Source organism: Pipistrellus hanaki, assembly GCF_964339955.1.
Source record: "Pipistrellus hanaki genome assembly, chromosome: 11".
In the NCBI taxonomy this organism is placed as follows: domain Eukaryota; kingdom Metazoa; phylum Chordata; class Mammalia; order Chiroptera; family Vespertilionidae; genus Pipistrellus; species Pipistrellus hanaki.
In genome coordinates, this window is record NC_140513.1 from 25,375,261 (window position 1) to 25,401,350 (window position 26,090).

Sequence of the window (26,090 nt, forward strand, 5' to 3'; positions counted from 1 at the left end):
GAGGAAAAGACCCTTTTCAGAGGCATTTTGATCTCCCGTCTTTGCACACAGCAATGAACTGGAAGAGCTGCTTCCGGCGAGCTTTATTTCCAAGATTCACCTTAGCAAATGGGAGGGCTCACGCCGAGACCAAGTCCCATCCTATGTGGAACCACAGCAACCTTTCCCCAGCAGCTCCCCGCTGCATGGCGTGAAGACTGTGCTGGTTGTGCCCTATAGAGCAAGAACTATATTTTCACCTCAACCTGGTCCATACACATCCACTTCTGTGCGGAACAAAGATTCACAAACAGAATCTGTGTGTGAGACCCTTGGATAGTCCCAGGTCCAGTCCATTCTGATTCCGTGGGTTAAGCTGTTGGTATTAGCAAGTTGATTCCATATCTGTTAAAGGGGCCAGGGCCTTATTGTAGTGTGAAAATGATTAGGGTAATGGTCAGGACCTTAGAGTCAGGTGGACCTGCGTTTGAATCCTGTCTCTGACACCAGGAAGCTGTGTGACTTTAGGCAAGCCCCTTTCCCCTCTGTAACAGAAGTCTCAGTGTCTTTGTTTGTAAAATGGGTGTGACATAGAAACTACTACATGGAGTAACTGCAAGGATTGAATGGGACGACACAGGTCAAGATCCCACACAGAGTAAGTGGTTGATAAATGTGAGCTTTTTATATGGCTGTGAAGATTATGCCCTGACACCACTTGTCGGGGTCAACAGGGCTCCCGCCTCTTGGGGAATGGCAGTCAGGGAGGACTTCCTGGCAGAGGAGGCATTGGAGTAGAGCAGCGAGATGATCGGGAGCCACTGCTGTCCTCACAGTGACCGAGGACACTGTGTGAGCATCCCCGGGCCACCTGTTTCCTTTTTCATGAAGGACAGACTTGGTCCGAAGGTTTTTGGCTGGACCTAGAGCTGGCCACGTTCGAGGCTTTTTGCCTCCCACATTCAGCTCTCTAATCCACCCGGCATTGATTTTTGTGTCTGGTGTGAAGTAAAGATCCAATTTCTTTCCCCCTCCTCGTTTCTGAATGGATGGCGGCTACCCCGCACTGTTTACCAGACAGAGCATCCTCTCGCTGATTTGTGCCTCTCGGCTCTCATATATCAGGGTTCCGCCTGTGCACGGATCAGTTTCTGGACTCGCCTCTGGGTCATTGGTCTGTTCAGCTGTCCCCGTGCCAGTCCCCCACGGTCTTAATTACCGCAGCTTTCTAGTGATTCCTGATGTTGGGGACGCGTGTCCTTCTCCCCTTAGAAGCACGCGGGCCGGCTTCAGGCCTCTGCTCCTCTCTGCGTGTCAGAGTCAGCCTGCGTGGGAGATGACCCCCGGACCTGGGAGCACGAGCTGTCCTCAGCGAGACTCCTCCTCAGGGGCTGTGCCTGCAGCGCCTCCAGCACTCACAGCTGCCATCCTCCCTGCTTGGCCTGGAAGCAACCCATGAAGCACTTTCTGATTTTTAAAAAAAATATATATTTTATTGATTTTTTTACAGAGAGGAAGGGAGAGAAAGAGAGACAGAGAGCTAGAAACATCGATGAGAGAGAAACATTGACCACCTGTCTCCTGCACCCCGCCCCCCCCCCAAGGATGTGCCCACAACCAATGTACATGCCCTTGACCGGAATCAAACCTGGGACCTTTCAGTCCACAGACCGACGCTCTATCTATTGAGCTAAACCGGTTTCGGCACTTTCTAATTTATTTGCAGAGAAAAGCGCCGGGAATGTGCCCGAGTCCGGATCCCCGCTGCCGAGAGGCTCCTCCGTTTCCCGCCCTGTGGCTCAGTCTCGTCATCCTAACAGGGTCCTTTCAGAGCTGCTTGCTTCCCTGCCCCTGTCTGCCAAGGACATCATTCCGGACAACAGGGATGTGTCTTCCACGGACAATGCCAGCGTCCTGGAGGGAACTCCCCGCGCCAGGGCTTGGCGTGTACGGCTAGATTCCTTGGCTTAGGTGTTTGCAAATGTTTGCTTGACCCGAGAACGGGCCGGGGGCTGGGCGGGAGAGACCTGCCACTCATGCTTATGATCCAGTCCGCTCTGGAACGGGAAGACCCGGGTGGCGTCCTCGCCGCCGCCTCTGGAGACCGTTCTGACGGCAGCTCGGATGCCAAGGAAATGACTCATGCCAGCTTGCCTCCCGTGACATGGCTTAAAGGCAGGAGCGTGACCCGTGGGCCAGAGGCACACGGTTGGCCCGGACTTGACAAACCAGATTGCATGCGCCTCGCCGTTTTCAGCTTACAGGTGTTGACAAGGCTCACAGAACTCCAAAACACGCACCAAACTATCAGGGGTGTGAAGCGTTGAATTGGGGATGAGAGGTTCTGGTGAACCAGCCCCTGCCCCGGGTCTCTGCCCTGTTGCCCTGGGGCAGAGCCCTCCTCCCCTTGGGCCTCGGTTTACGCGTGTGAAGTGAGGGCTTGGATGGGAAGATGCCCCAGATTTGTGAACCTTTCTCCTGAGACTCTGTGTCTAAGAGCAAACTGCTCCTTCCAGCCTCTGGGCAACAAGGCTCTTGTCTCTGCCTTGTTCGTGTTGCCGATGTTTCTCTCCCTCTCCACATCAAAGGTGGTGGTCTCTGGCGGCTGGGGCTGGGCGAGGGAAGGCCGCAGGCCGCAGAGGAGCTGGGTTCGAATTCTTATGAAGCTGCACTGAGTCCTGCCCACCTCGTCAGCTGGGTAGGATTGCTGGTTCTGGATGCGGTCTTTTTCTGTTGAGCCGAACTCGCCCTCTCAACACCCCGGGCGTTCGTGAGTCCCCTGGAGGCCGTGGCACTGGCACAGCAGCCCAGCGAGGCGGCTGAGCCCAGGAGGTGGCAGTGGCATTTGGCTGGGGCGCTTGGAGTCTCGATGCTGAGTCGCCTCTGTTTTGTCATCTCTTTCAGACCCCTGAGTACTCAGCCATGGCCTCCCTGGCTGGAGGGCTGGACGACATGAAGGCCAACCTGGCCAGCCCCACCCCTGCCGACATCGGGAGCAGCGTGCCTGGGCCGCAGACCTACCCCATCGTGACAGGTGAGGGCATGCGGGGTGTGTGAGGTGGGGAGGGGGAGCGGGTGGGGTAAATGGTGGGGAGAAAGAGAGAGAGAAAGGGAGAGACTGAGAATGCCTGTGTGGTGGGAAGAATGGCTGCTTGGTGCTGTTGGACTTGACTGGTCACTTTTGTTTTAATGAGGGTATGAGGTCCTGGAAAAGGTCAGGCAGGGGACTGGTGGGGCCAGGGTCATGGCTGTGATGAGACATGGCTGTAGACCGCTCGGATGAAGCCGGGGGAGAGAAAATGCCTCCTGGACGGGGCGGGGCTGGGAGGGGTGGCAGGGAAGCCTCGTGTCATGGGGCCTGGTGATTTCAGGACCCCCAGTGTGTGTGGGGCCGAGTGTTCAGAGGCCTGGGATTTATCCCCCTCGTGCGCCGGGCAGCCCTGGTCGGCCCCAGTCTTGGGGATGAGCAGGCCTCCTGGCAGATCGTTGCTGGCATTTCAGATTTCCAGGCAGAGGTCGAGTCAGGAAGGGCAGGAGGTGTAGGCTGAAGGTGCCTGGTGTATGCAAAGCAGCTGCCTCTCTGGCAGGCCCCGGGCCAGCCTCTCTAGCTGTCAGCGTAAAGATGAAGAGCGTGGGCCCTGGAGGCCCACGGCTGGGGTTGAACTTGTCATTGACTAGCTGTGTAATGTTGTGTAAATTATATAAGAATTATGGGCTGTGTGTGTGTGTGTGTGTGTGTGTTTTAAATCTCTAAAATGGTGACAGTAGCTACCCCATAGTGTTGTGAGGATTAATGAATTAATACATACAAGGTGCTTAGACTTTATCTAGCATACATGTCGCTATTATTATTTCTCATGGTGGCTGGTCACTGCTGGGATTCCTGCTCAAAGGGGCTGGATAGGAGGGACCCAGACACACGCCTCTGCAGCACGGGGTCGGACCCAGCTGCCAGCGCTGGGAGGTTGTCCAACCCGGCAGGCAGGAGGCAGTCTCGGATGCTGTACAGACAGACAGTGGGGGCTGGCGGTGGTGCTTGGGCCAGAGCCTTTGGGTCCAGCAGAGGAAGCAGGATGCCCCTGTAGGCTGGTAGGCAGGCCTGAGCTAGGAACAGAGACAGCCAAGAAAAAAATAAATGATTCTGTTAATGGCGTTGGGACAAGTGAGCCTGTTGGATCCATACCACACTTTTTATATCAAAATAAATTCCAAGTTGATAAAATTTTAAATGTAAAACAACAAATCCATAATAAAACTAAAGGATAAAAAAAGGGAAATATTTTTGAAATCTTAGGGTGGGGAAGGCTTTTTAAAATCTCTTTCAAATATGAGATAAAGAAAAATAATATAAATGGTTGTTTAAATAAATGTCTTTTGTATGTTTGGAAAAAGACAAAGAACAGAATTGTAGGGGGAAAAGTGAAACACAGATGAAAAAACACCAATTTCCTTAATCTCTAAAGGGATTTTTAGATATGACTAAGAGAAAAATCAGTGGAAAAACAGATAAAGAATATAAATACAAAGTTCATTGGAAAAGTGTGGATGCCCAACAGCATATGGGAAGATCAGAGGGCCCAGTGCACGAAATCGCATGAGACTCAGAGTCCCACCACCGCCATGGGACCCATCAACGCACCTCCTGGCGACCAGCTGTTTGGTCCCTCCAGCCACTGGCTTTTTATAATATAGACTAGAGGCCCTGTGCATGAAATTCGTGTACGGCGGGTGGGGTCCTCCCTCAGCCCAGCCTGCACTCTCCAATCTGGGACCCCTTGAAGGATGTCTAACTGCCCATTTAGGCCTGAACTGCTTGCTTGCCTGACTGCCTAATTGCCCTTAATCACTTCTGCCTGCCAGCCTCTTCACCCCCTAACCACTCCCCTGTCAGCCTGGTCGCCCACACCTGCCCTCCCCTGCAGGCCTGATTGCCCCCAACTGCCCTCCCCTGCAGGCCCCATCACCTCTATCTGCCCTCCCCTGCAGGTCTGGTTGCCCACAACTGCCCTCCCCTGCAGGCCTGATTGTCCATAACTGCCCTCCCCTGAAGTCCTGGTCACCCCTAACTGCCCTCCCCTGCAGGCCTATTGCCCCCAACTTCCCTCCCCTACATGCCTGGCCCCCCCAGCTGTCCTCTCCTACAGGCCTGGTCACCCCTAACTGCCATCCCTTGCAGGCCTGGTATCTCCCAACTGTCCTCCCCTGTTGGCTATCTTGTGGTGCCATCTTGTGTCCACATAGAGGCAGCCATCTTTGACCACATGGGGTGGCCATCTTGTGTGTTGGAGTGATGGTCAATTTGCATATTACCTCTTTATTAGATAGGATATGCACCTGACTCATAATTTTAAAACTGCAGCCCTAGCCAGTGTGATCAGTGGTTAGAGCACCAACCCAGGCACCAAATGGTCCATCGGTTTGATTTCTCGTCAAGGTCACATACCTAGGTTGCAGGTTTGATCCCCGACCCCAGTCAGGGCTTGTGCAGGAGGCAACCAATCCATCCATCTCTCTTACATCCATGTTGTTCTCCCTCCCTCCCTCATTTCCTCTCTCCTTCCTTCCTCCCGTCCCACCCTCCCTCCCTTCTACACTTTTGAAAAATCAATGGAAAAAATATCCTCGAGTAAGGATTAACAAAAAATAACAATAAAACTGCAAATTAAGACAATCATGAGACATTTTTTAAAATTTATGAGCTTATCCAAATTTGAAATGTTTCTTGAGGTCTAGTATTAGAGAGAGTATGAGGAATAGATATTTTCATACACTGTCATGGAGGGAAATTTGGCAATATCTATCAAAATTTAAAATTCCTACCCTCTTATCTAGAACTTTTATATGTACATTTAGGGCTTTATCTGACAGATTTATTTGCACAGATGCACAGTGATACCTACATCTGTTTATTAATTACATTTATTTATAATGGAAAACAACGCAATGTCTATCAATAGGAGCTGATTAAATAAATGATGGTGCTTTAACAGAACAAAATACTACGAAACCATTAAAAAGAACTATGTGGGGTATGGGGTAGAAGGGGTCAATGGGGAAAAAAGGGGGCCATCTCTAATACCTTCAACAATATGGACACATTAACAATGTCTGGGTCCTCCTATTTCCCCCCTCTCTTTAAAAGAAATATGTTTTTATTGATTTCAGAGAGGAAGGGAGAGAGAGAGATAGAGATAGAAACATCAACAATGAGAGAGAATCATCGATCGGCTGCCTCCTGCACGCTCCTCACTGGGGACCAAGCCCACAATCCAGGCACATACCCTGACCAGGAATTGAACGGTGCCCTCCTGGATCATAGGTTGACACCCAGCCACGGAGCCATGCTGGCCAGGCTCTCCTGATCCTCTTGCTGCATGCCCAGAATCACCAGGAATGGAGACTTAGGGGGAGTGTGGATGTAGGGACCCATACTGACTCATACTGCAAACCTGACTTTGCCCAGAGGTGAGCAGCCTTTGGCAAAGCTCCAGGTCAAACAGGGTACCCGTTCTGGCCGGCTTACACCGTAGTTGCCCTCCTAGAAAATTCAGTATACAGTAAGACCATGGAAATTGCAAGTTCACATTTATATGTAAATGAATCTCAGTTCTGGATTTAAATAATTACAAAAAGGTTTCCCACCTACATGAATGTTTGGCAAGACACGACAATAGTGTGGAACGAAGAAAAACTATTGTGTGGGAGTCTTCCACTGTGAACCAGCAATGCCCCTCCCTCATGTAAAAGCCCCCACAAACTTTCAAAACACCTTGTAGGGGGCAGCTGCTGACCGCAATGCAAAATGTTAGAAAGTCTTAAAGGAGTGCCCCCACGAGCTGTGAGGGTAGAGTGGACCTCCATGTCACCATGGGGCCTTCACTGAATTCCACCTGTGTTAGTGGATGTGCCGACCCAGTTCTGAACTCTTCAGGGGAGAGCATGAGTCTTCCTGGCCTCACCTTCTCCCAGCCCAGGGCTCTAGCTGGGGTGTGCCAGCCCTGGGTCTTGGGGAGGCGGTTGGGCAGGCACTACTCCATCCCAGCCCTCACGCTCGGAGCTGATGAGGGAGGATCTCATTAGGGAACGAGTTTATTTCTCTCCACCGTTGATATGCCACATTAAATATTAAGTGAAACCCTTGCTCAACCAGCAGGGGCAACGGTTCGGAAACGGCTCACCATTTGCAAAGCGGTGACATGGCCAGCGGTGCCTGCATTGTCAGCAGTTCGGGCCCTCCTGATTGGGACTGATCACCTGCAGGTGTGCCCTGCCTCCCAGGGAGGATGTGAAGAGCCTGGCAGTCTTGCCCCCAGCTGTGCCCACCTGACCCTTTGCCTGAGGAAACAAAGGAAAGGGCAGCCCATGTCCTTGCAGGCCTCTCCCCTGAGGCCCTTCTCCGCATCAGCAGGTTGGAATGGCGGGAGGAGACTGGTCAAACAGTTTGGGAAGCCCTTGCCTGGTGGATGCCCCAGGCCCTGGGGTCTGAGACGCCCCCTGGGCAATGTCCGCTCTAAGCAGCAGAGACCATACATGGGCAGCAAGTGAATACCCACAAAGACAGACAGAATGACTGCCAGGTCTCTAAGACCACCAGCTCTGATTTGCTGTCTCTCTGAGGTTCGATGTTTGGAGCCTCATGACCACCAATTTGGATATTTGGAAAACTCCATCCTCTTCAGCTTTTTCGTCTGAGCAATTGCTGAGGGCTGGAGGATAGGGCTCTAGACCAGGAGTTAGAAGAAAGGGTTTAAGGCTGTTCCCCACCACCCGAACTGTTCTACCCTTCAGCAGATAGATTGTCCTCTCTGAGTCTCAGTTTTCCGAACCATGAAGTGGGCATGGCAATTTCTACCCTTCCGGACTCTTTTGGTCATTTCGAGGCTGTACTGAGGTAGTAGGGGAGAGGGATTAGAGCTGCCAAGGGGGCACCTGAGTGTGTGGGCAGTTATGGGAGAAGGAAATCAGCAGAGGGTCCAGGACCTCAGTGTTGGCACCTGCGATCACAGACAGGCAGGATAGGAGGGTCATGGGATCCATAGCTCACTTCACAGGTGGAGAAACCCAGGCCCCGAGAGGGCAGGTGACCTCCAGGCCGCGTCAGGGAGTGAGAGCTGGAACTGGGGCGAGCCCTGCCTGGGCTCCGGCCCTCACAGCCTGCGGCTGTTATGTGGTCGGAGGGACCGGGACATTCCCGATGAAATAAATGTCCAGAAGGCATTTCTTCCAGCACGTCACTGAGGGTGTCCACAGGAACTCTAGGCTGTCTGGCTGGAAACGAGCCTCACCACAGTCTAGCTGGCCACCATGGGCAACACTAGCCTCCAGGCCCAAGTCCCCCATTTGCAAAACGGGGCCCACAGCCCAACATCCTCCCAGACTGCCTCCGAAGATGACATGCGTGGTCCATGCTGGTGTGAGCACAGAGCCTGGCACTTGGTAAACCCTTAACAAATGGCAGTCAGTGCTGTGCTCTGCACTCTTACTAAGGTGACCAGACGTCCTGCTTTTGGTGGGACAGTCCTGATTTTTAACAATTTGTCCCGCGTCCCGGGGCGTTTTAGAAAAGTCCACAAATCGGAACTTTTTTAAAATGCCGCGGGACGCGGGACAAATTGTTAAAAATCGGGACTGTCCCGCCAAAAGCGGGACATCTGGTCACCTTATCTTAGACCAGAGTCTGGCCAGGTGCCTGGTGCCCCCGACGGCTGTTTGTTCACCTTTACCTGGGGACAGTTCCTCTGACCTGTCTTTATGACCCTTTTTGAGGCTCCGTCAGACCCAAATAAATAACGCTCCCCTCAGAGTGAAATCATGATGAATAATAAAACAAAAAGATAAGAAATGCCCTATGCATCCAGGCAGCCAAAAGGTGCAGGGGAAAGGACAGGAATGCTATCATCAGCGGAACACCCCGGACCCATGCTCCGTCAGGCAGCTTTCCCAGGAGCCCCGGGGAGGGGGCTGGTTGTCAGCGCTGTTGTGTGCACCCATCGGGAAGGAAGCAGAGTATCAATAGTTACTGTTCAGTGGACCGTCCCTCGGTGCCCGGCTGGGAGGTGGTGGTGGCTGTGGTGGCCAGTCTCTGCCCTCCCTGGCTTCCCTGCTGGGGAGAGCCGGACAGCTCCCAGCAAACACGGGAACAGCGGGCATTGTCATCTTATGGTGGTGCGTGCTCTGAAGAAAACAAATTGGGGAGAAAGTAGAGAGACTTGGGTTGAGGGGTGGTGGCGAGTGGGATGAGGCACTGAAGCAGAACCTCTGTAGACAGGTGGCATTTGCCAGGCCCTCATGGCTCAGTGGTTGAGCATCGACCTATGTGCCAGGAGGTCATAGTTCAATTCTCGGTCAGATAACATGCCCAGGTTGTGGGTTCAATCCCCAGTGGGGGAGCATGCTGAGGCAGCTAATCAATGATTCTCTCTCATCATTGATGTTTCTATCCTTCTCCCTTCCTCTCTGAAATCAATTTTTAAAATGTTTTTAAAGAAAGAAAGGTAGCCAAACTGGTTTGGCTCAGTGGATAGAGCGTCGGCCTGTGGACTGAAAGGTCCCAGGTTCGATTCTGGTCAAGGGCATGTACCTTGGTTGGGGGCACATCCCCAGTAGGGGGTGTGCAAGAGGCAGCTGATCGATGACTCTCTCTCATCGATGTTTCTAACTCTCTATCCCTCTCTCTTCCTCTCTGTAAAAAAAAACCAATAAAATATATTAAAAAAAATAAAGAAAGAAAGAAAGGTATCATTTGATATATGACCCCCACCATTGAGAAGCCTCTGAAGATTTGAGGGGGGAGGAAAGCATGTGAGTTCTTGACCCTGCTCCAGCCTCATCCTCCTGGCTCCTCTTATTTCCACTCCTGCCCAACAGAAACCCCCCAAGGGAGGCCAGGACAGGCTGCCTTCAGGCTGTGCCACTGGCCTTGCCTGCCCCTGACTCCAGGTCTTTGCTCAGGCTGTTCCACACGCTTGGAACAGCTTTCCCCCAGGATCAGCTCAGGGTGTACGCTAGGCAGCGGGGAGGACCTGGGGCACCGAGTGCCAAGCTCTCCAGAAGAACGCAGCATCTTACTCCAGTGCCGTGATGTCACAGCCTCTCCAAACTGAATGTTGTTGGCCTGCTTCATGGGACCTCCACCCAGAGAGGAGACATAATATCTGAGATTGGAGCTTTCCCAGATAGAGAAGGCTATTGGCGCACCAGAGAGATTCAAGGGGAATCTGATTGGGGCGCCAAGCATTTGGTTTTGGATCATTGAATAGACTCACAGTTATGGGTTCGATAGAAACCTAGAATTTGGAAATCTTGGTGTTTGGGAAGATACTCAGAGGGTCAGAGAAGCTGAAAGCCAAATGGACTTCAAGCATCTCGGTAATGAAAATGCACATCAAAGGGAAGGGTGATTCGCTTTCAGGTTAGCACAGTGTTGTTCCCAAGAACTGTTTGCGGAATATGTGAATTAATGTCTGTGCAAAGTGCAGTGTCAATTAAAAGAAATAATTTCAGCAGAAAGTACTTGAGCGGGTTGTTTCTGACCTTGTATTTTGTAGGGTGAAAATAAACAAAGCTGGACGGCCGTCCTGGTAACGCTCTCATAGATTTTTACACCGGTGGGCAGCTCCGAAGCCGACCTCTCCCGATAGCCTGCGGGCAGGTTCCTGGGCCTCCAGCTCCCCAGCCCACCCTGCTGCGACCCATCTTCCTAAAATAGCTATCTCATTATTGGGGAATGGCTCGCTCTCCTAGTCAGAGATCCCCACTGCCTTGCCATCATCAAGAATAGAAAATGCACCAAACTGTGGTGCCTGGCAGAGAGCAGAGCTGCCGCCATTCATCATTTATTCATTCATTCATTCACTCACTCAAAACCCAACTCCTCCTTCATGCCAAACCATAGCCTAGGCTGGATCTTGAGGACTCTAGGCTTCTGTCCTCAACACACTCATAATCTGAAGGGGGAGGCAAAAGTGGGTAAATGTACAAAGCAAAACAAAAAACAAATAAGAAAAAGAAAGATAAAAATCCTGCGAGAAGCCAAGTGCTTTGAAGGCATGGAGGCGGGAGCGATGGCTTCTCTTAGGCTGTAGGGGTTGGGGAACACTGTGTGGAGGGTGCCATGTCCGAGCTGCTCTGGGGGAGACACACTCTCGTGGCTTCTCTGCTCTGAAGCTTGCTTCCGCCTCACTCAACCTGCCTTTTAGCATTCCCTTTTAATCGAAAAGTAATACAGGCTCATTTATAATAATAAAAGCATCATATGCTAATTAGCCCTTCTGGATGACCTTCCGGATGAAGCCGGGGCTGCGAGGGAAGCCCAGTGGGTGCCTGCCAGCAGCTGGATGGAAGCCTGGTTCCCGGGTGCCAGAGGGAAGCTGGTGTTGGCAGCTGGGAGAAGGAAGGCTTATTTTTGCACAAATTTCATGCGTTGGGCCTCTAGTTGTAAAATAGATTCAAATGATTGGGAAATATGTACAGCAACCCAGGACTGTACCTCCTCACTCCACTCCTAACCCATTCTGCGGAGATCGTTAGAGTTTACAGTTTGATAGTGTGTCCTTCCAGAATCTTTTCTATGACAAAAATGTAGGTTTTTTACTCTTCATACTATCGTCCCATTTTTAAATGTGTATTGCATGTTTTATGGACACCCAGCATGTAGGTAGGTACAGAACTCCCACCCTCTCCAATCTCCTGGATGAGCCATCCGGGACTGTTCTCAAGCCAGATGGGCCCGAGAGTCCGTGTCCTCGGCGCTAAGAGGTGAAGCAGTATTTGGCACCCGGGGCTGCAGGCAGAGAAGGGCTGGGTCCAGGAAGGGCGGAGGGCATGAACCTTGTCCTCCAGGGCTGTTGGCATAAAGACAGCTGACCTGGGGCCCGGCTGCTCCTCCCCTGCGCTCAGGGCCCTGGGGGAAGGAGGGGAGCCTCAGGGGAAGCCACAGGGAGGCAAGCTTTAGAGGAGCCAAAGAAGAACTTCCCAACAATGTGAGCTCCTGGAGGCTGGAATAGGCTGCCTCAGGAGATCATAACAAGGATTAGCTCATGTTTATTGAGCATTTGTTATGAGCTCTGGTTCATTTAATCCTTTTCTCTGTGAAACATAGGTACTATTTTTGTCCCAACGAACACTTAAAAGGCCTGCCTGAGTTCGCGCAGTGAGGAGCAGCAGAGCTGGTTTTCTCCTAACCCCTGTGGTGTTATTGTCTGGTTGGTAGTGAGCTTCCTGTCACCAGAGGGATCCCAGCAGAGTTCTCTCACGTGCACCTGCAGCACAGCGAGGCTGATGGTGACTGGGGTCTGTGGGAGCTGACCCAGGCCTGTCTTTTTAGCACCTCCCAACCCAGCCATGCCCGGGCCTGACCCCAAGCCTTTGTTTCTGCTGGTTCCTCTTCTGAGAAGGCTTCTGTCTTCAACGTGGGTGGTATCTGGTTAAAAGGCATTGGGTTGACTCACTCTCCAACAGCTGGCACCTCTTAAGTCAGCCTGTGCCAGGCAGACGTGCCCAGCCTCGATGGACCTCAGCACTCAGTAGGACCTCAACACTCAGTAGGCCTTCTTCAGGAAGGGCAGACAACCACCGGTAGCCTTGTTCTTTCTTTCTTGGGAAACTTAATACTTTGCACCTTCTGCCAGGTTCCTACCTGGTTGAGGCCACCTGGCAACTCCTTGGCAACCCTAGCGCTCTCAGCCCCTGTGGCACACCCCTCCCAGGCCATTCCCTCTCAGAGGAGGGGAGGCCCAGCACTACCAGCACCTTCCCACCGAGAGCAGAGCTCTCTTTAGTTGTTTTGTTGCCAGGAAAGAAAGCAAAAGAAAAAGAATTGTCACTTCCTTATACTTTCTCTCGTCAAGCACAGGTGGAAGGGCATTGCCATTTAAGTCCTGGTTCTCTGCAGGAAAGTCAGCTGAAGTCCCCCGCTCTTCCCACCACAGCCAGTCAGCTGCCAGCCAGTCAGCTGCCTGCTTTCTCATTCTTTCTCCCCCTGCTCGCTTGAGAGGGAGGAAAAGATGCCAAGCAACCCTCCAGGCAGTAAAGGGGGGGAGCTTTGGCAGGCACTTGGGCAGGCCGGGGAGGACACTCGCATGGGGGCGGGCTGGGGCGGGAGAACTCGCCTGATCAAAGGGAGCCTTGGGGCGTGTCTCCTCCTCCTATAATGGATCCCTGGCTTCCGCTATAGTCAAGGTGGGTGGAGAGCATCCAGAGGGCCCCGGGGTGGGCAAGGGTGGCAGACGGTGTACTTACCGGCTCTGGGCAGGGACTCTTTCCCAGGTGGCCCAGCAGTCCTGCAATACTTTTCACAACCCGTAGTGTGTCTGATGGCACCAATAGCCATCTATGCCAATACAGGTGTACATTCCAAAAGGACCCCTGTGGTTTTCTTATTTTCTTTAAATCTCTTTTGTACTAAGGAGGCTGGTGAAGTGAAAGACTCCTACAGAACCCAATCTGGGCCACAGGGCCCAGGGTGGAGCTCTCTGCCCTCCCACACTCCCTCCTCTGGTCCCACAGCCCATCTCCGCTCTTACCCCAGGCTCACAGGGCCTGTGCTGGTCTGGGCTGCCTGGAGCACACCCCACAACTGCCTGCTTTCCCCGGGGGCTGAGCACACCGCTGGCGACCGGCCCTGCCCGTGGCACCCCCGCCCCCCACCCCCACCCCCGAGGAATCCCTGCTTTGACCTTTGTAATTATTCCTGTTCAATCTTCCTTCGTGTTTTTCTCCTCTCCCCTTTGCGAGGTGCTCGACTCCTGCACTCTCTCCAGTGTATTAAGGATGTGAGTGAAATTGATGACTGGGATGTCTCAGGTCTTTATGATGATGAATGACTTTCACTGACAAAGCTTTTATTGTCTGTGATTTGGGAAGAAGGGGGAACTGATATATCAAGGCTGCCTGTCACGCCATTTAATACAGTTATAAATCCTGACGTCACTGACTGGTGGCCAGGAGCCGGAGAAGTCCTCCAGCCCCCGCGGTGCCGAGCCTTTATGGATTATCCCCCCCAACTCGCCTTCCTTGGCTTGGCTGTCACAGTTGTGTTTGGGGAGGGGGGATAGAACAGCTGGATGGTGACTTTAAAAACCCCAGGGGCAGCCTGGGCTAAGGAAGGATGTGGGAGCCCTCCCCATGCCGAGGAGAAGAGCAGACGGCGGGCCTCTGAGCCTAAGGTGGGCGAGGAAAGCGTTCTGTGAAACCGATCCTGAACCGTCTTGCCTGTGTACCTCCCTTTACAGTTTATCGAGTGGTTTTATATCTGTTGTTTCCAGATCTCCCTTCCCTTCCTGTGAGGGAGAGTGGCAGGGAGAGACTTGGCCCCCTTTTTACAGGTGAGGAAACTTGGCGAAGTGGGCTGGCCAAGGTCATGCCACACAGGGGCGCCTGCAGAGGTGACTTCTCCGGCAGCCATGGCCTCGCTATGAGGAGTTTGGGGTGTGGAGTCAGACAGCCCTGGGTCCCATCCTGGACTCCTCGCTGTCTGGCTGTGGATCTCGGGAGGGTGACTGCAATTTTCTGAACCTCGATTTTCTCATCCAGGAATGGGAATACCACTCTCCTCAGAGGGCTGTCATGAGGATTAAATGCGATAATGCACGTAAATTCCTAGCAGGGTTCCCGCCCCATCAAGAGTGCTTGATAAATGTTCTTAAACTGAGAGAAGCAGGTGGCTGATGTCACGGGAGCAAGAGGAGGGCCACCGTGCCTTCCCGAGGTTGGGTGGGGGAGGTGGCCCAGGACAGCTTCCTGCAGCTGGTGACACTGCTGAGTGGAACGAGTAGGAACGGGTGAGAAAGGACATACCAGGCGGAGGGAACGACAGGATAAAGGCAAACAGCACAGGCCGAGCGAGGAAACACAAACAACCCCAGGAGCAGGGAGATGTGCAGCCAGAGATGAGGGAGGGGTCAGACTGAGGAGGCCCCCGGGGACCTAGGATCACACTCTCCAGGTGCTGGGAGCCTTGGAGAGCGGTGAGTGGAGAGTGGCACCTTCCGCATCATCTCTCCGGGGTGTTGACATAGGGCGGATGTAAGGAGGATGAGTCTCAGCGGGAAGACCCAGTGTACTGAAGGTGGCTGGAAAAAGTCCAAGAGGGAAAGAAGGAGGACCTGGACCCAGGCAGCGGGGATTAGGATAGAGGAATAGAATTGACCAAAGCAGTGTTTCCCAAAGTTTTGACATATGTGTACCCCTTCTATAATTTTCGTAACGCTGAGTACCCCTTGTACTCATGAGAACGTATTGTAGAATTAGGTGCAGCTAAGCACGGTGCAGTGCATATCCCCACCAAACTCCGGTGCAAAGTGAACCCCACACGTACCCTGGGGGTACCGATGGGAAACATCTGAAATACAGGATGAGGTGAGATGCAGAAGTCAGGGATGGCGCCCTTGGCTGGAGTTTGGGGCCCTGGGTAGAAAATGGAACCACCAGATGAGACAGATACAACAGGAAGAGGAGTTGGCTTGGAGACTTGGACTTCATGGTGCCCCAGGGATGCCCAAGTGGAAATGTCCAGAGGGCAGTGAGGGGAGAGGTTATGAACTTGAAAGTCATGGGCATGGAGGAGATGGGTCACTCAGTGAAGATGTAGAGACAACAGAGTTGAGAGGAGCAGAGATCTAGGAAGGGACTCTGGGGGACAAAGGTGGGTGGAGAGAGGAAGCCATGCAGAAATCCAGGAAGAGCGGATGGACGAAGGACAAAGCACACCACCGCCTTGGAGCCTGTAGCTGTCACAGCTCTGGGTTGAGAACCACAGAATTCTCTCTGCTGCCAAAGGAGAAAAGAAATTTTCTAAAGTGTATCAGGACCCTCAAGAGGACCACAGAGCCAGGCTTGGAGACGTCCCAGCCAGGAACTACACCTGAACCACAGCTAAGCCCCACCCAAACCCCTGACCCACACAGCAGGACTGCTCCCATGGAGACGCCACATAGAGATGCCACATGGGCCCATGGACACGGAGCCCCCAGCTTGTGCTGCTCTCCCTGGGCACTAGGGGGCACCACTAGAGCCTCTGGGCTCACAGGTGTCCACTTCTTGTGTCACTACCTTCTGAGCTAACAGCTCACATATGTATGTGTGTGTGCTTGGTGGAGCCAGCAGGTGCCTGCATCCTAGCTGCAAAAGAGTCTGGGAGCTCAAGCTCCTGGCCTCTGCCTTGAGGAGCCTAAATGCTCACGGTGGAAATTTCCCAAAACAAACAAAAAAGGTGTCCAATGGTGTACTGTAGGGTGACCAAAAATGTTTGAATAATTAAGGAGTGAGTGAAGAGAGCCAAGACAACAAGGGCTGAAGAATCGGTTGGTTTTGGCTGTTAAGGGGGCCTTGTTTATCGAGTCACTCACCAACTAGAGTCAAGTCCTTCCCAGAGGATTTGAAGCGTCATTAAATCCAAACCCAAGGACAGCCGCCCAGCCAGGCCCCGCTGTGAGGAAGGGGGAGAGGACGGCACTGGACTCCGGGGAGGCCTGCGTGGGGAGGACTCTGGACCAGAAGCCTCCGTGGTTGTGCTGTGTTCTTAGGATCTGGGTGACTTTTAGTGCGCGACTGGCCTGGGGGAAGGAGCAAGCGGGGATCCTGTGGCAAAGTCCCACCTTGGGAGGCTGGGGGGGGGGGGGTGTCGGGGAGCCTTTCCCCTTTGCTAGAACTTGGGGTGGCTGCTGAGCTTTGGCTGGAGGCTTTTCTCCAGCGGGTTGGGTAGGAAGTGCTGCCTATTGGGCACCTGTTCTTTTTTTTTTTAATTTTTTATTATTGATGAATTAAGGTATAATATGTGTCCTTATCCTCCCCCATTAGCCTCCCATCCCTCCCACTCATGCCCTCACCCCCCTGTTGTCTGTGTCCTTTGGTTAGGCTTATATGCATGCATACAAGTCCAGTCTAAAAAAGCAATCCCATTTACCATTGCACCAAAACAATTAAGATACCTAGGAATAAACTTAACTAAGGAGGTAAAACACCTATACATGGGAAACTACAGGACTCTGAAAAGAGAGATAGAGAAAGATATAAACAGATGCTGGGCTCCTGTTCTTAAGGGCACAGAATGCCCAACAATGGGCACAGGAGTGGATCGGGAAAGGTTTTCTGAGCAAATGAACGAACCAACCAGGAAGCATTTATTTGGCCCCCGCTGTATGCCAAGCATTGTGCCGGCACCACAGCGAAACGGATCAACGGGACTCGGTCCCGGCCACAAAAGGGTCCGATCTAGTGTCTCTACCAACAGCCAGCAAGCGCTGTGCCGTGGAGCTGGGCCCAGGGGCTCTGAGAGCACCAGAGCTGTGGGCGGGCGGGGCAGGGTGGGGCCTCTTGGGGATGTTCTCCCCAGGAGGTGACATGGATGGAGTTTTCTGGGTGCTGTCCGGCACGGCAGCAACATTTGTTCAAGCCTGGGGCAAGGTTAAGGCAGCAGAGTCGGGTGGGGGCCTGGAGGAATGGAGGTCAGCGAGAGGTTCGGACTAGATCAGAGGCCGTGGGAGCCATTCAGGGAGGGAGCCGAGGAGTGCAGGTCCTTCTGCAGCGGGACTGCCTACTGGAGGAGGCTGGGCCCATCTGGGGAGACAGGGGAGGGGGGTGGCGATGGCAGTCTGAGCTGTGGCCAGCGTTGGCTGTAACCTGATGATACCCCTAACCTCCACTCCAGGGGCGTTGGTGGGAGAAGCTGGGCCTGTGGGTGCCAGGATGTCCAGGCCAGGCCTTCTTGCCCAGGGGCACCCTGGAGCCTGCTGGGCGCCCTCATTATGCCACTCATGGGCGAGGAGAGACGCGGGCAGCAATTGAGACGCCTCCTGCTGGTGTGCGGAGTGCAAACCACATGAGATCCCATCTTGCGCATAATGTGCATCCGAGGACAAAATTAGATTGAGAAGTAAATGAAGCCGAAAATTTCCAAAGCATTTCCCGTCAAGAAGCTGTTTGATTGCGTGCTTTAATTCTCTGAGCCGTCCTGCCCGGTAGGCTCATTGTGGTGGGGATGGCTTGAGCAGAAGGTGGTGGGAGGGGACCTGGGGCCGGGCCCGCGGGGAGACAAGAGGTCTTGACTGCGCCACAGCCATGAGTCCAGGCTCCATGTGGCTCCGTCTCCTGGGGGGCCTGGTTCAGACCTCAGATGCCCTGTGAAGAGGGTGCTATTGTTCCCGTTTTGTAGAAACTAAGGGCACAAATCACGTGGTAACCTGTCAGGGTCACATGAATAGTAGGCAGTTGGCTGGGGTGGCAAACACTGGCCTGTCGGACTTTAAAACTCAAGCTGATGCACATTTGAATGTTTCCACCCTTTAACCAGAAGGCTCTGCCTTTTTCCTTCTTCTCCGTCTCCTTCTCTCCTTCTCTCCTTCCTCCCTTTCCAAAGCCCAGGAGCCCTGGGAGGCAGTGCATTCTGTAGATTTGGGAAGTGAGGCTGAGGGAGGTACTGTCACGTGTTGGTAGCATGGTAGCTGGAAGCCAGTGGCAAATTCTGTGGAATCTGATTCTTGCGTGTGGTCCACCTACCTTCCTAGACCAGCAGGACAATAAATACAAAGATGTGACCAAATCAATCAATCAGCCTCCCGCTCTCTCTCTCTCTCTCTCTCTCTCTCTCTCTCTCTCTCTCTCTCTCACACACACACACACACACACACACACACACAGGCAAGTTTGGAACTGGCTCCGGGCAGGAACCCACTGGCCTCACCAGTGCCCTCGCCCCCCCGGCTCCAGGTCTCTCTGGCACCTGCTCCCTGACAAGGGCTCAGCCCTCTCCCGGCCCCAGAGCCCCTGCGGACCTCAGCCAGGCCTGCGGGGCCCGAGGGTGCGAAGCTGCACCCTTAGGTGGGCTCACAGAGGACTCTGCTCTTACTGCTTCATCGGGGACACCCGAACCCTGGGCTATTGGAAGAAAAAAAACACACCGAGAGTCAGTTTCTTGAACTTGAGGGGTGCTCTGTGGAGGCAGGGAAGGAATAGAAAAGCGAGGAAAGGGCATTTGGTCTGAGAGCCATGGTGGTCCTAGGCCCAGGCCCGGCTGGGCACGCTCTCTGGGCGAGGCCTGGCCCTTGCAGGGGCTTCTTCACTCACTGGCAGTCTGGACAAGTGGAGGTTTTCCAACAGTTGCTCAGTTTTTCAAGCCGAGGTTCGTCGTTGGTTACACTTATTTTGTCAAGGAAACTTTAAAAGAAAATAAATAAATAATATATATATATATATATATATATATATATATATATATATATATATTATTGATTTTTTACAGAGAGGAAGGGAGAGGGATAGAAAGTTAGAAACATCGATAAGAGAGAAACATCAATCAGCTGCCTCTTGCACACCCCCTTCTGGGGATGTGCCTGCAACCAAGGTATATGCCCCTGACCGGAATCGAACCCGGGACCCATCAGTCCGCAGACCGACGCTCTATCCACTGAACCAAACTGGTCTTGGCTGTCAAGAAAACTTTTATTCAGATAAGACCTTCCTGGGCAGCCCTTTATTTATGGAAACCAGTCAGATAGAGGTTCATTGGTTTTGGAGGTGCCAGTCCCCCAGGAGGCCCAGAGGAACACAGCTGGAAACCTTGCCCCGGCTCACCTTGAGTGTCCTCAGGGCTCCGGTGCTCCCCGATTCGAAGGTGGTTTTCAGGCCACTGGGAAGCCCGCTCACAGAACAGGTATGTCCTCGGCTCAGCCTGGCTCTCAGTTCCCACCTCTGACATCCCAGTTCTGACAGCTTACACCCCAGGGTCCCGCCTGCCTCACCCCAACCTCGGCCAGGGGCGGAGGAAGCTTAGGCCAAGGCCGAGGTCGTCGACTGGTGTGAGGGACTCACTGTACTGGCCATTCTGCCCAGTTTGTCCTGTCAGTCTCTCCCATAACAGACACACATCATCAAGCCGCCTCCTCCTGTGGCAGCACCCAGCACCATCTCCCTGGCATCACCGAGCCTGGCCCGATACAGAGGTCTGTACGCAGGCTGCTCGCCCTTCCACCCCAGACTGCTGAGGTTTGGATACCTTAAGTCTGATTATATTGTTCCCCTGTCTCCCTCCTTGCTGCTCACCTGTCATCTGTCACTTCTCCTCATGTCAAGTTGCCTGGCTCCAGAAAGCTCTCTCCTTCTTATTGTATTGTTTTCAAGCTGCTGGGGCTGGAACACCAAGCCGCTGAGCTCACTGGGACCGTGTGCATACGTTGAGTGAGTGGGACCCCAGAGCTGGTGCCCCGAGGGGCTATAGGGCAGGCCTTGTGCCCGCCTTTTGCCAATCGCAGCCAGATTGCCGGGGCTGCGATGGCCCGATGGCGCATTTGGGATCGGCGGGATGGCACTGTACTCACTGCCCTTGTCAGGGCCGGATGCTGACGTGGCGGAGGGGACCCCGGGCCGTGAGTCTGTGACTTGACCAAGGTGCTCCTGGCGTCAGGATGCTGCCCTTGAAAGCAAGCAGTCCCCACGGTGACAGCTCCAGCCCGAGAGCCGCAAAGGTGGGAGCAGGGGGCAGGGGGAGCCGTGCTCTCGGAGCATCTCAGATTCATTATTATCTCCCCTCTGAGCCTGTGCGTGAGCCCCTCGGGGGCACAGACACCGTCTGGTTCTTAAGATAAAGTTAATTTTAAATCAAAAAGTTAATTTCAAATAAAAAGTAATGCATGCATGTAGTTAAATATTCAAACCATACAGAAAAATAGGCAGCGGAGAATAACCCTCCTTCCCCCAACCTCAGTCCCGCCATTCCCAGTCCCTCACCCCAAAGGGAACAATGTCTGGGTGTCCTTTCAGTCACGTCTTTAGACATCTATCAGTGCACAGAGTTTATCTGTCTTTTAGTAGCACAAGGGGAATCCTGCTCTGCATAGTGGATTCTGCCCTTTGTTTTATTCATGCAGTAATGGGTCTTGGTGCTCTTTCCATAACCCACACACTTAAACCAACCTCGCTGTCTTTCAAGCTGTGTGTTATTCCATCACAGGGAAATGGCATAATTTGTTTAACCCTGCCATTATGATAGACTCTTGGATTGTCTCTTCCCACTCCTTCCTTTCTTCCCTCCTTTCTTCCTTCCCTTCTTCCTTCCTTCCTTCCTTCTTCCCTCCCTCCCTCCCTCCCTCCCTCCCTCCCTCCCTCCCTCTATCCCTCCCTCCCTCTCTCTCTTCCTTTTTCCCTCCCTCCTTCCCTCCCTCCCTCCCTCCCATAAAATGTAAATCTTGGTGTAGTTTTCTGTGCATTTCCATAGGTAAACTCCTAGAATTAGAATTGCTGGTCAAAGGGGAGGTGTGTTCTGTACTTTGAAGTTAACCCACTAAAGCAGAATGGTGCAGGGAGGTGGGTGGTAAAGGCACGACTCTGGCATCAGGCGGCCTCAGTTTGCATCCAGCGCCACCTCTTTCTAGCTGGGCATCTTATCTGCAAACTGGGGATTATAAAGATTTATCTCTCCCAGGGTGGCCATGATACTTCAATGAGATGGTGCACACACAACACTTAGAATGGCGCCTGGCACATGGCAAGAGCTGAGCAAATGCTAATTGTTACTGTTGTGGGCATCACTGTTCCTATCATCCTCCTCTCCCAGGTCCTCGGGAGCACTCAGGAAGAGTATAGAACTTAGTGGCGGGTACCAGACAATGCATGCGTGTGTGAGTGAAGATGTGAGCTAGCCTCCAGCAGCCCCCAGCGTTCCTGACTGAAGCACCAGCTCCCCTCGCCTCTGGAGCAGTGCCTGCCCCGGCAGGAGGCCGCAGCCAGGAGAGGCCGTGCTCTGCGGCCTTGCTCGTTAGAGCCCTGCCTTTGTCGGTTTAGTAGGTCGAGCCAACATCGCCAGTTCGAGGACGAACATGTCATAACGGTGCATGGAAATGCTGGCTGGGCCCCGGTGTGTGCTCTAAAACGCCGGGCAGGTGAAACTCAAACGCCCCCGGACCTGAAATACGGGGTCGGAGCCTGGAAGTTTTCGGTGACACCAGGGAGGTGGCCGAGGTTGGTCTAAATGAAGGACTCGGAGCGCAGAGACTGCAAAGTGAACAGTGCCGGGTGAACGACTCGTCAGCGTTGCCTTCCCCGCTCTCCAGTTCCCGGTTAGATCTTTAGCCAGGACAGTTAAAGGGAGGCCAGTCAGAGTTAGCTCCAGGTGGGGATGGAGTAATTTTGAGGAAATAAATGTAGGGTTATTGTTTCTAAGTAAATAACACCACCTCTACTAATGGCTCATATACCTGCCATCAGCAGCCAGCCTGGTCCGCTGTAATGACACCATACGGCTCACCGGCAGTTAGCATGTCCATTGTGCACAGGCGAGTTGGGGTGTAACATCACTGCCAGTCTGTCCCTCCAAGTGTGATACCCACCGTGTACCTCCCAGCTCAGCCTACTCTTTAAGAAAGAAAGAAGAAGAAGAAGAAGAAAAAAAAAAAAAAAAAAAAAATATATATATATATATATTTCATTGATTTTTTTACAGAGAGGAAGGGAGAGGGATAGAAAATTAGAAACATCGATCAGCTGCCTCCCGCAACACCCCCTACTGGGGATGTGCCCACAACCAAGGTACATGCCTTTGACCAGAATCGAACCTGGAACCCTTCAGTCCTCAGGCTGAGCCAAACCGGTCAGGGCGCAGCCCACTCTTCACTCATGGCAGATCTGGACAAAGGGAGACGTCAGAGCAGCCCTTTCCAATTGTCACACATTTCAAACACCAGCTGGGAGGCAGGAGCCCGGTGGTGTACACACTACGTGCACACATACACCAGGGTTTTTGTGGCAGGACCGACCCCTCCCTGTGTCCCCTGTGCTGGACTGTTTCTTTCCCTCTCCCCTCAGGTGACAGGACCCTGTCATCTGCTTTGGTGTTGGTTGAAAATCTCAGCGCATGTCACTCAAGCACGGGTTGACTTTTTTTCTATAACAAGCATCAAAAGTATAGTTTTTAAAAGTTAAGAACACACATCGCTTCTCGGCCTTTTGGTTAAGATCAAGTGTAAAAGTTAAGAACATAACTCATGTGTTATGTAGAGGGAACACCCGTGAAGATTTTATTCAGCTCACTAGAGGCCCAGTGCACGAAATTCATGCACTGGGGGGGGGGGGGAGAGCGGGGAGATGGGGGCTTAAGCCAGCAGTTGGACCATCTTTCACACTGCCACAGAGGCAGAAGAGGCTCCTGCCACTGCCACTGTGCTTGCCAGCCATGAGCCCGGCTTCTGAGCAGTGCTTCCCCTGTGGGAGTGCACTGACCACCAGGGAGCAGCTCCTTCATTGAGTGTCTGCCCCCTGGTGGTCAGTGTACATAATAGCAACCAGTCATTCTGCCATTTGGTCAATTTGCATGTTAGCCTTTTATTATATAGGATAAGTTAAAGAGGGAACCTATAAAAAGATAAAAGTGATTCCAAGAGCATTTCAGAAACCAGGGGTTTATATTGTCCAGCAGGAATGGCATTTGAAAAAAAAAAAAGTTCAATAAAATTGCTAGATTAGATACAAACTTGGATAATATCCTATGGGTTAACTTTTGGGTTATCTTTTCTGCCTGATAGAAATCTTCTAACTTCCCCGTGTCTGGGCTTTAATCAAATAGTAAAGAATCGTCAAACACAGGTACATTCTCTTAGAGTAGGGGTGTCGAACTCAATCAGAGAAGGGGCCAAAATCTAAAATCCAGCCTAAATCGCGGGCCGAATGGTTTACTGAACAGTCATAAACTGACAATGTCATAAACTGACAGCAGAGTGCAGTGATGACAGCGCGGTGCGGGCCACATTGAAAGGCCTGGCGGGCTGGATTTGGCCCGCGGGCCTTGTGTTTGACACATGTGTCTTAGAGGCATGAGTCTTGGCTGTGCCTGTGACATCGAAGGCTGTGCTTCCCACCTTTAGGACCTGTTTCTGAAAGTTTTAATAATGTTTCTTTACACCCAGAAAAGTTTCTCATGGCTATGTGACTCTGAGGAAAGGCTTTCTGGGAAAATATCCTAGAAGTGCCTGCAGGTCCGGGTGGAATGGGTGCACTGGAACAGAATTGGAGCTTTGGCTTTGGAGCCCCCACTGAGTTGCTGTGCGGCTCCAGTCTGTCCTGCAGGGAGGGCTGACTGGTTCCGAGGCCGGGCGCTGGGAGAGGCCCTGACAGGCAGTCCAGTCCAGAGCGTGGAGCCTGGAGCCTGGGGGGAGGTTGGAAGGAAACAGGGGAAAGGGAAGAGCCACTGACCTGGGCCACAGAGAGGGCACTGGGGAATGGCGAGACGGGAGGGGCTCGGGGACTGACTGGACAGGAGGGAGGAGGGTGTCTTGAGGCTGGCAGGGTGGGGAGGCTGGTGCTGTTGCCCACAAAAACAAGGGAGATGGCAAGACTTGAGGGCTGTGGGGGATGGATAAAGGCTGAACACTGACAGTCTGAGGGCTAACCATGGCCTCTGTTCAAGTTCTCTTTGGCCCTCGGTGTGTATTTCAAAAACTGGATTCGCCTCAGCATCCACACAGACAGGAGATTCCCAAGTGAAAGGAAACCTGAGTTCTAGCTTCTTTTGCAAACGAGCCAGAGCTGAGGAGAGGCAAGGTGGGCAGGCACTACCCAGCTCTACAGCAGCCAGCACCAGCCTCCAGTGCCATCAACTCGGCAGTCAAGTGATGCCTCCGACTTAGGGGACATTGGAGCAGAAAAACCCTGAGAGACCATCTGTTCTCTCTGCTTGAGCACTCCTTGAGCACTCCGGTGGGAAAAACCAAGGCCCAGAGAGAGGTGCAGCTTACCTGAGGCCACACAGCACGTTCCCGAGGCCTCTTCCTGGAACGTGCAGGCTTCCTGGGCATTAAAAGTCATCCGAGGATTTGATCGCCATTTTGTGAGAGCGTTTGCCTCTGCCAGCCAGCTCCGCCCGGGCCTTGTCTGTGGAGATGGCCCTCCGCTGGGCAGAACCTCCAGCCCAGGGCTGTCGAGGCCGGCACACCCTCACTGGGCATCCAGCCACCGCCCGCATCCTGCTCCCCCCTCCCCCATGTTGTTCACAATAACTCGTGGCTCCTCGGTGGCTTTCTCTCTTCTCCCCCTCACTCACACACGGGCAGGTAGGCGGAGGGGGGAGCTGGGCTGGTGCCCTGTGGTATTCAAAGTGAAGGGCTTTCACACTGTCAGGGTAATGAATTCTGTGAGGGTTTGAAGAGGGGCTGGGAGGATCTCCATGTCATGTGTCTGGGAGTGACAACCCCCAGTGGTTAATTACTGCCACACGATGAGAACCGAGCTGGTAGCAAAATGAGATAAGTTCATTATGAGCTAAATGCGAAGTTAATTGGATTCACATTTCCCCCCATTAGTGCACATAGAGAGAGCCTACCTAGACACGGGCTGCATGAAAAAAGAAAAAAGTTGCATCTAAAGCAGAATCAGATAAATCAGGCCTGTTTATTTTGTGGCGTTCGTGACAAAGGGCCTTCTGAGATGTTGGTGAGGCAGGAACCAAAGTTGCTTTCAGATGATAGAACCAACGTCTGATCCCACCTCAGCCATACCGCCCTGAAACGTGTCCCTTCTCCTCCAGTTTCATCCCGGCAGGTATTTCTGACCACCTCCTGTGTGCCGGCCCCGGCAGGGGCCTTGTGTTGACTGATCATTGAGCATCTCCAGTTTTGGTGACGTGCGTGAGACATGTTAGAAAAAGGACTGAGAAGGTGAACGTGCCCATACACACCAAGGTCATGGAATCCCCAGCTCATTGCAGGGAGAGTCCTCACAGGCCATCAGAATGAATTTGAGGCTTCACTCCACACTGGGTGCCCAGCCTCGAATCAGATTTGGATAGGTGTCCTTGGGAAGTCCCAGGCAGCATGATGAAAACAAGGACGGGTGGCATTTAGGACGTCCTGTGTCAATCCGTTATTGCCACAACACCGATGCTTAAGCAGACCACCCCAAAGCTCAGGGCTTAACGCCACCATGGTCCCTTCCAGCTCCTGCTCCTGGGGGTTGGCTGATCTGGGCTAGGCTTGATGGCCGTTGTAGATTGGGTCCATCTCTGCTCCAGGTGTCGCCCTTCCTCCTTGTAGTGGCTGGCCAGGGCCTGCTGTCATGGCGAGGGCAGAGGTTCAGAGGGGCACACCCAGTAGCACAAGCCTATGACAAGCTTCTGCTCGCCAAATGCCTGC

The 26,090-nt window shown here is 52.9% G+C and overlaps 1 protein-coding gene across 4 annotated transcripts in view; it reads left to right on the forward strand.

Annotated features, from left to right (window-relative positions):
• PAX5 (paired box 5) overlaps positions 1–26,090 on the forward strand; it is a 144,622-nt gene that overhangs the window by 86,300 nt on the left and 32,232 nt on the right. For all 4 annotated transcript variants that reach the window (XM_084898762.1, XM_084898765.1, XM_084898763.1 and 1 more), the window contains one exon: positions 2,884–3,013. In XM_084898762.1, coding sequence (XP_084754888.1) covers positions 2,884–3,013 — 130 coding nt within the window. The remainder of the gene's footprint in view (positions 1–2,883; positions 3,014–26,090) is intronic.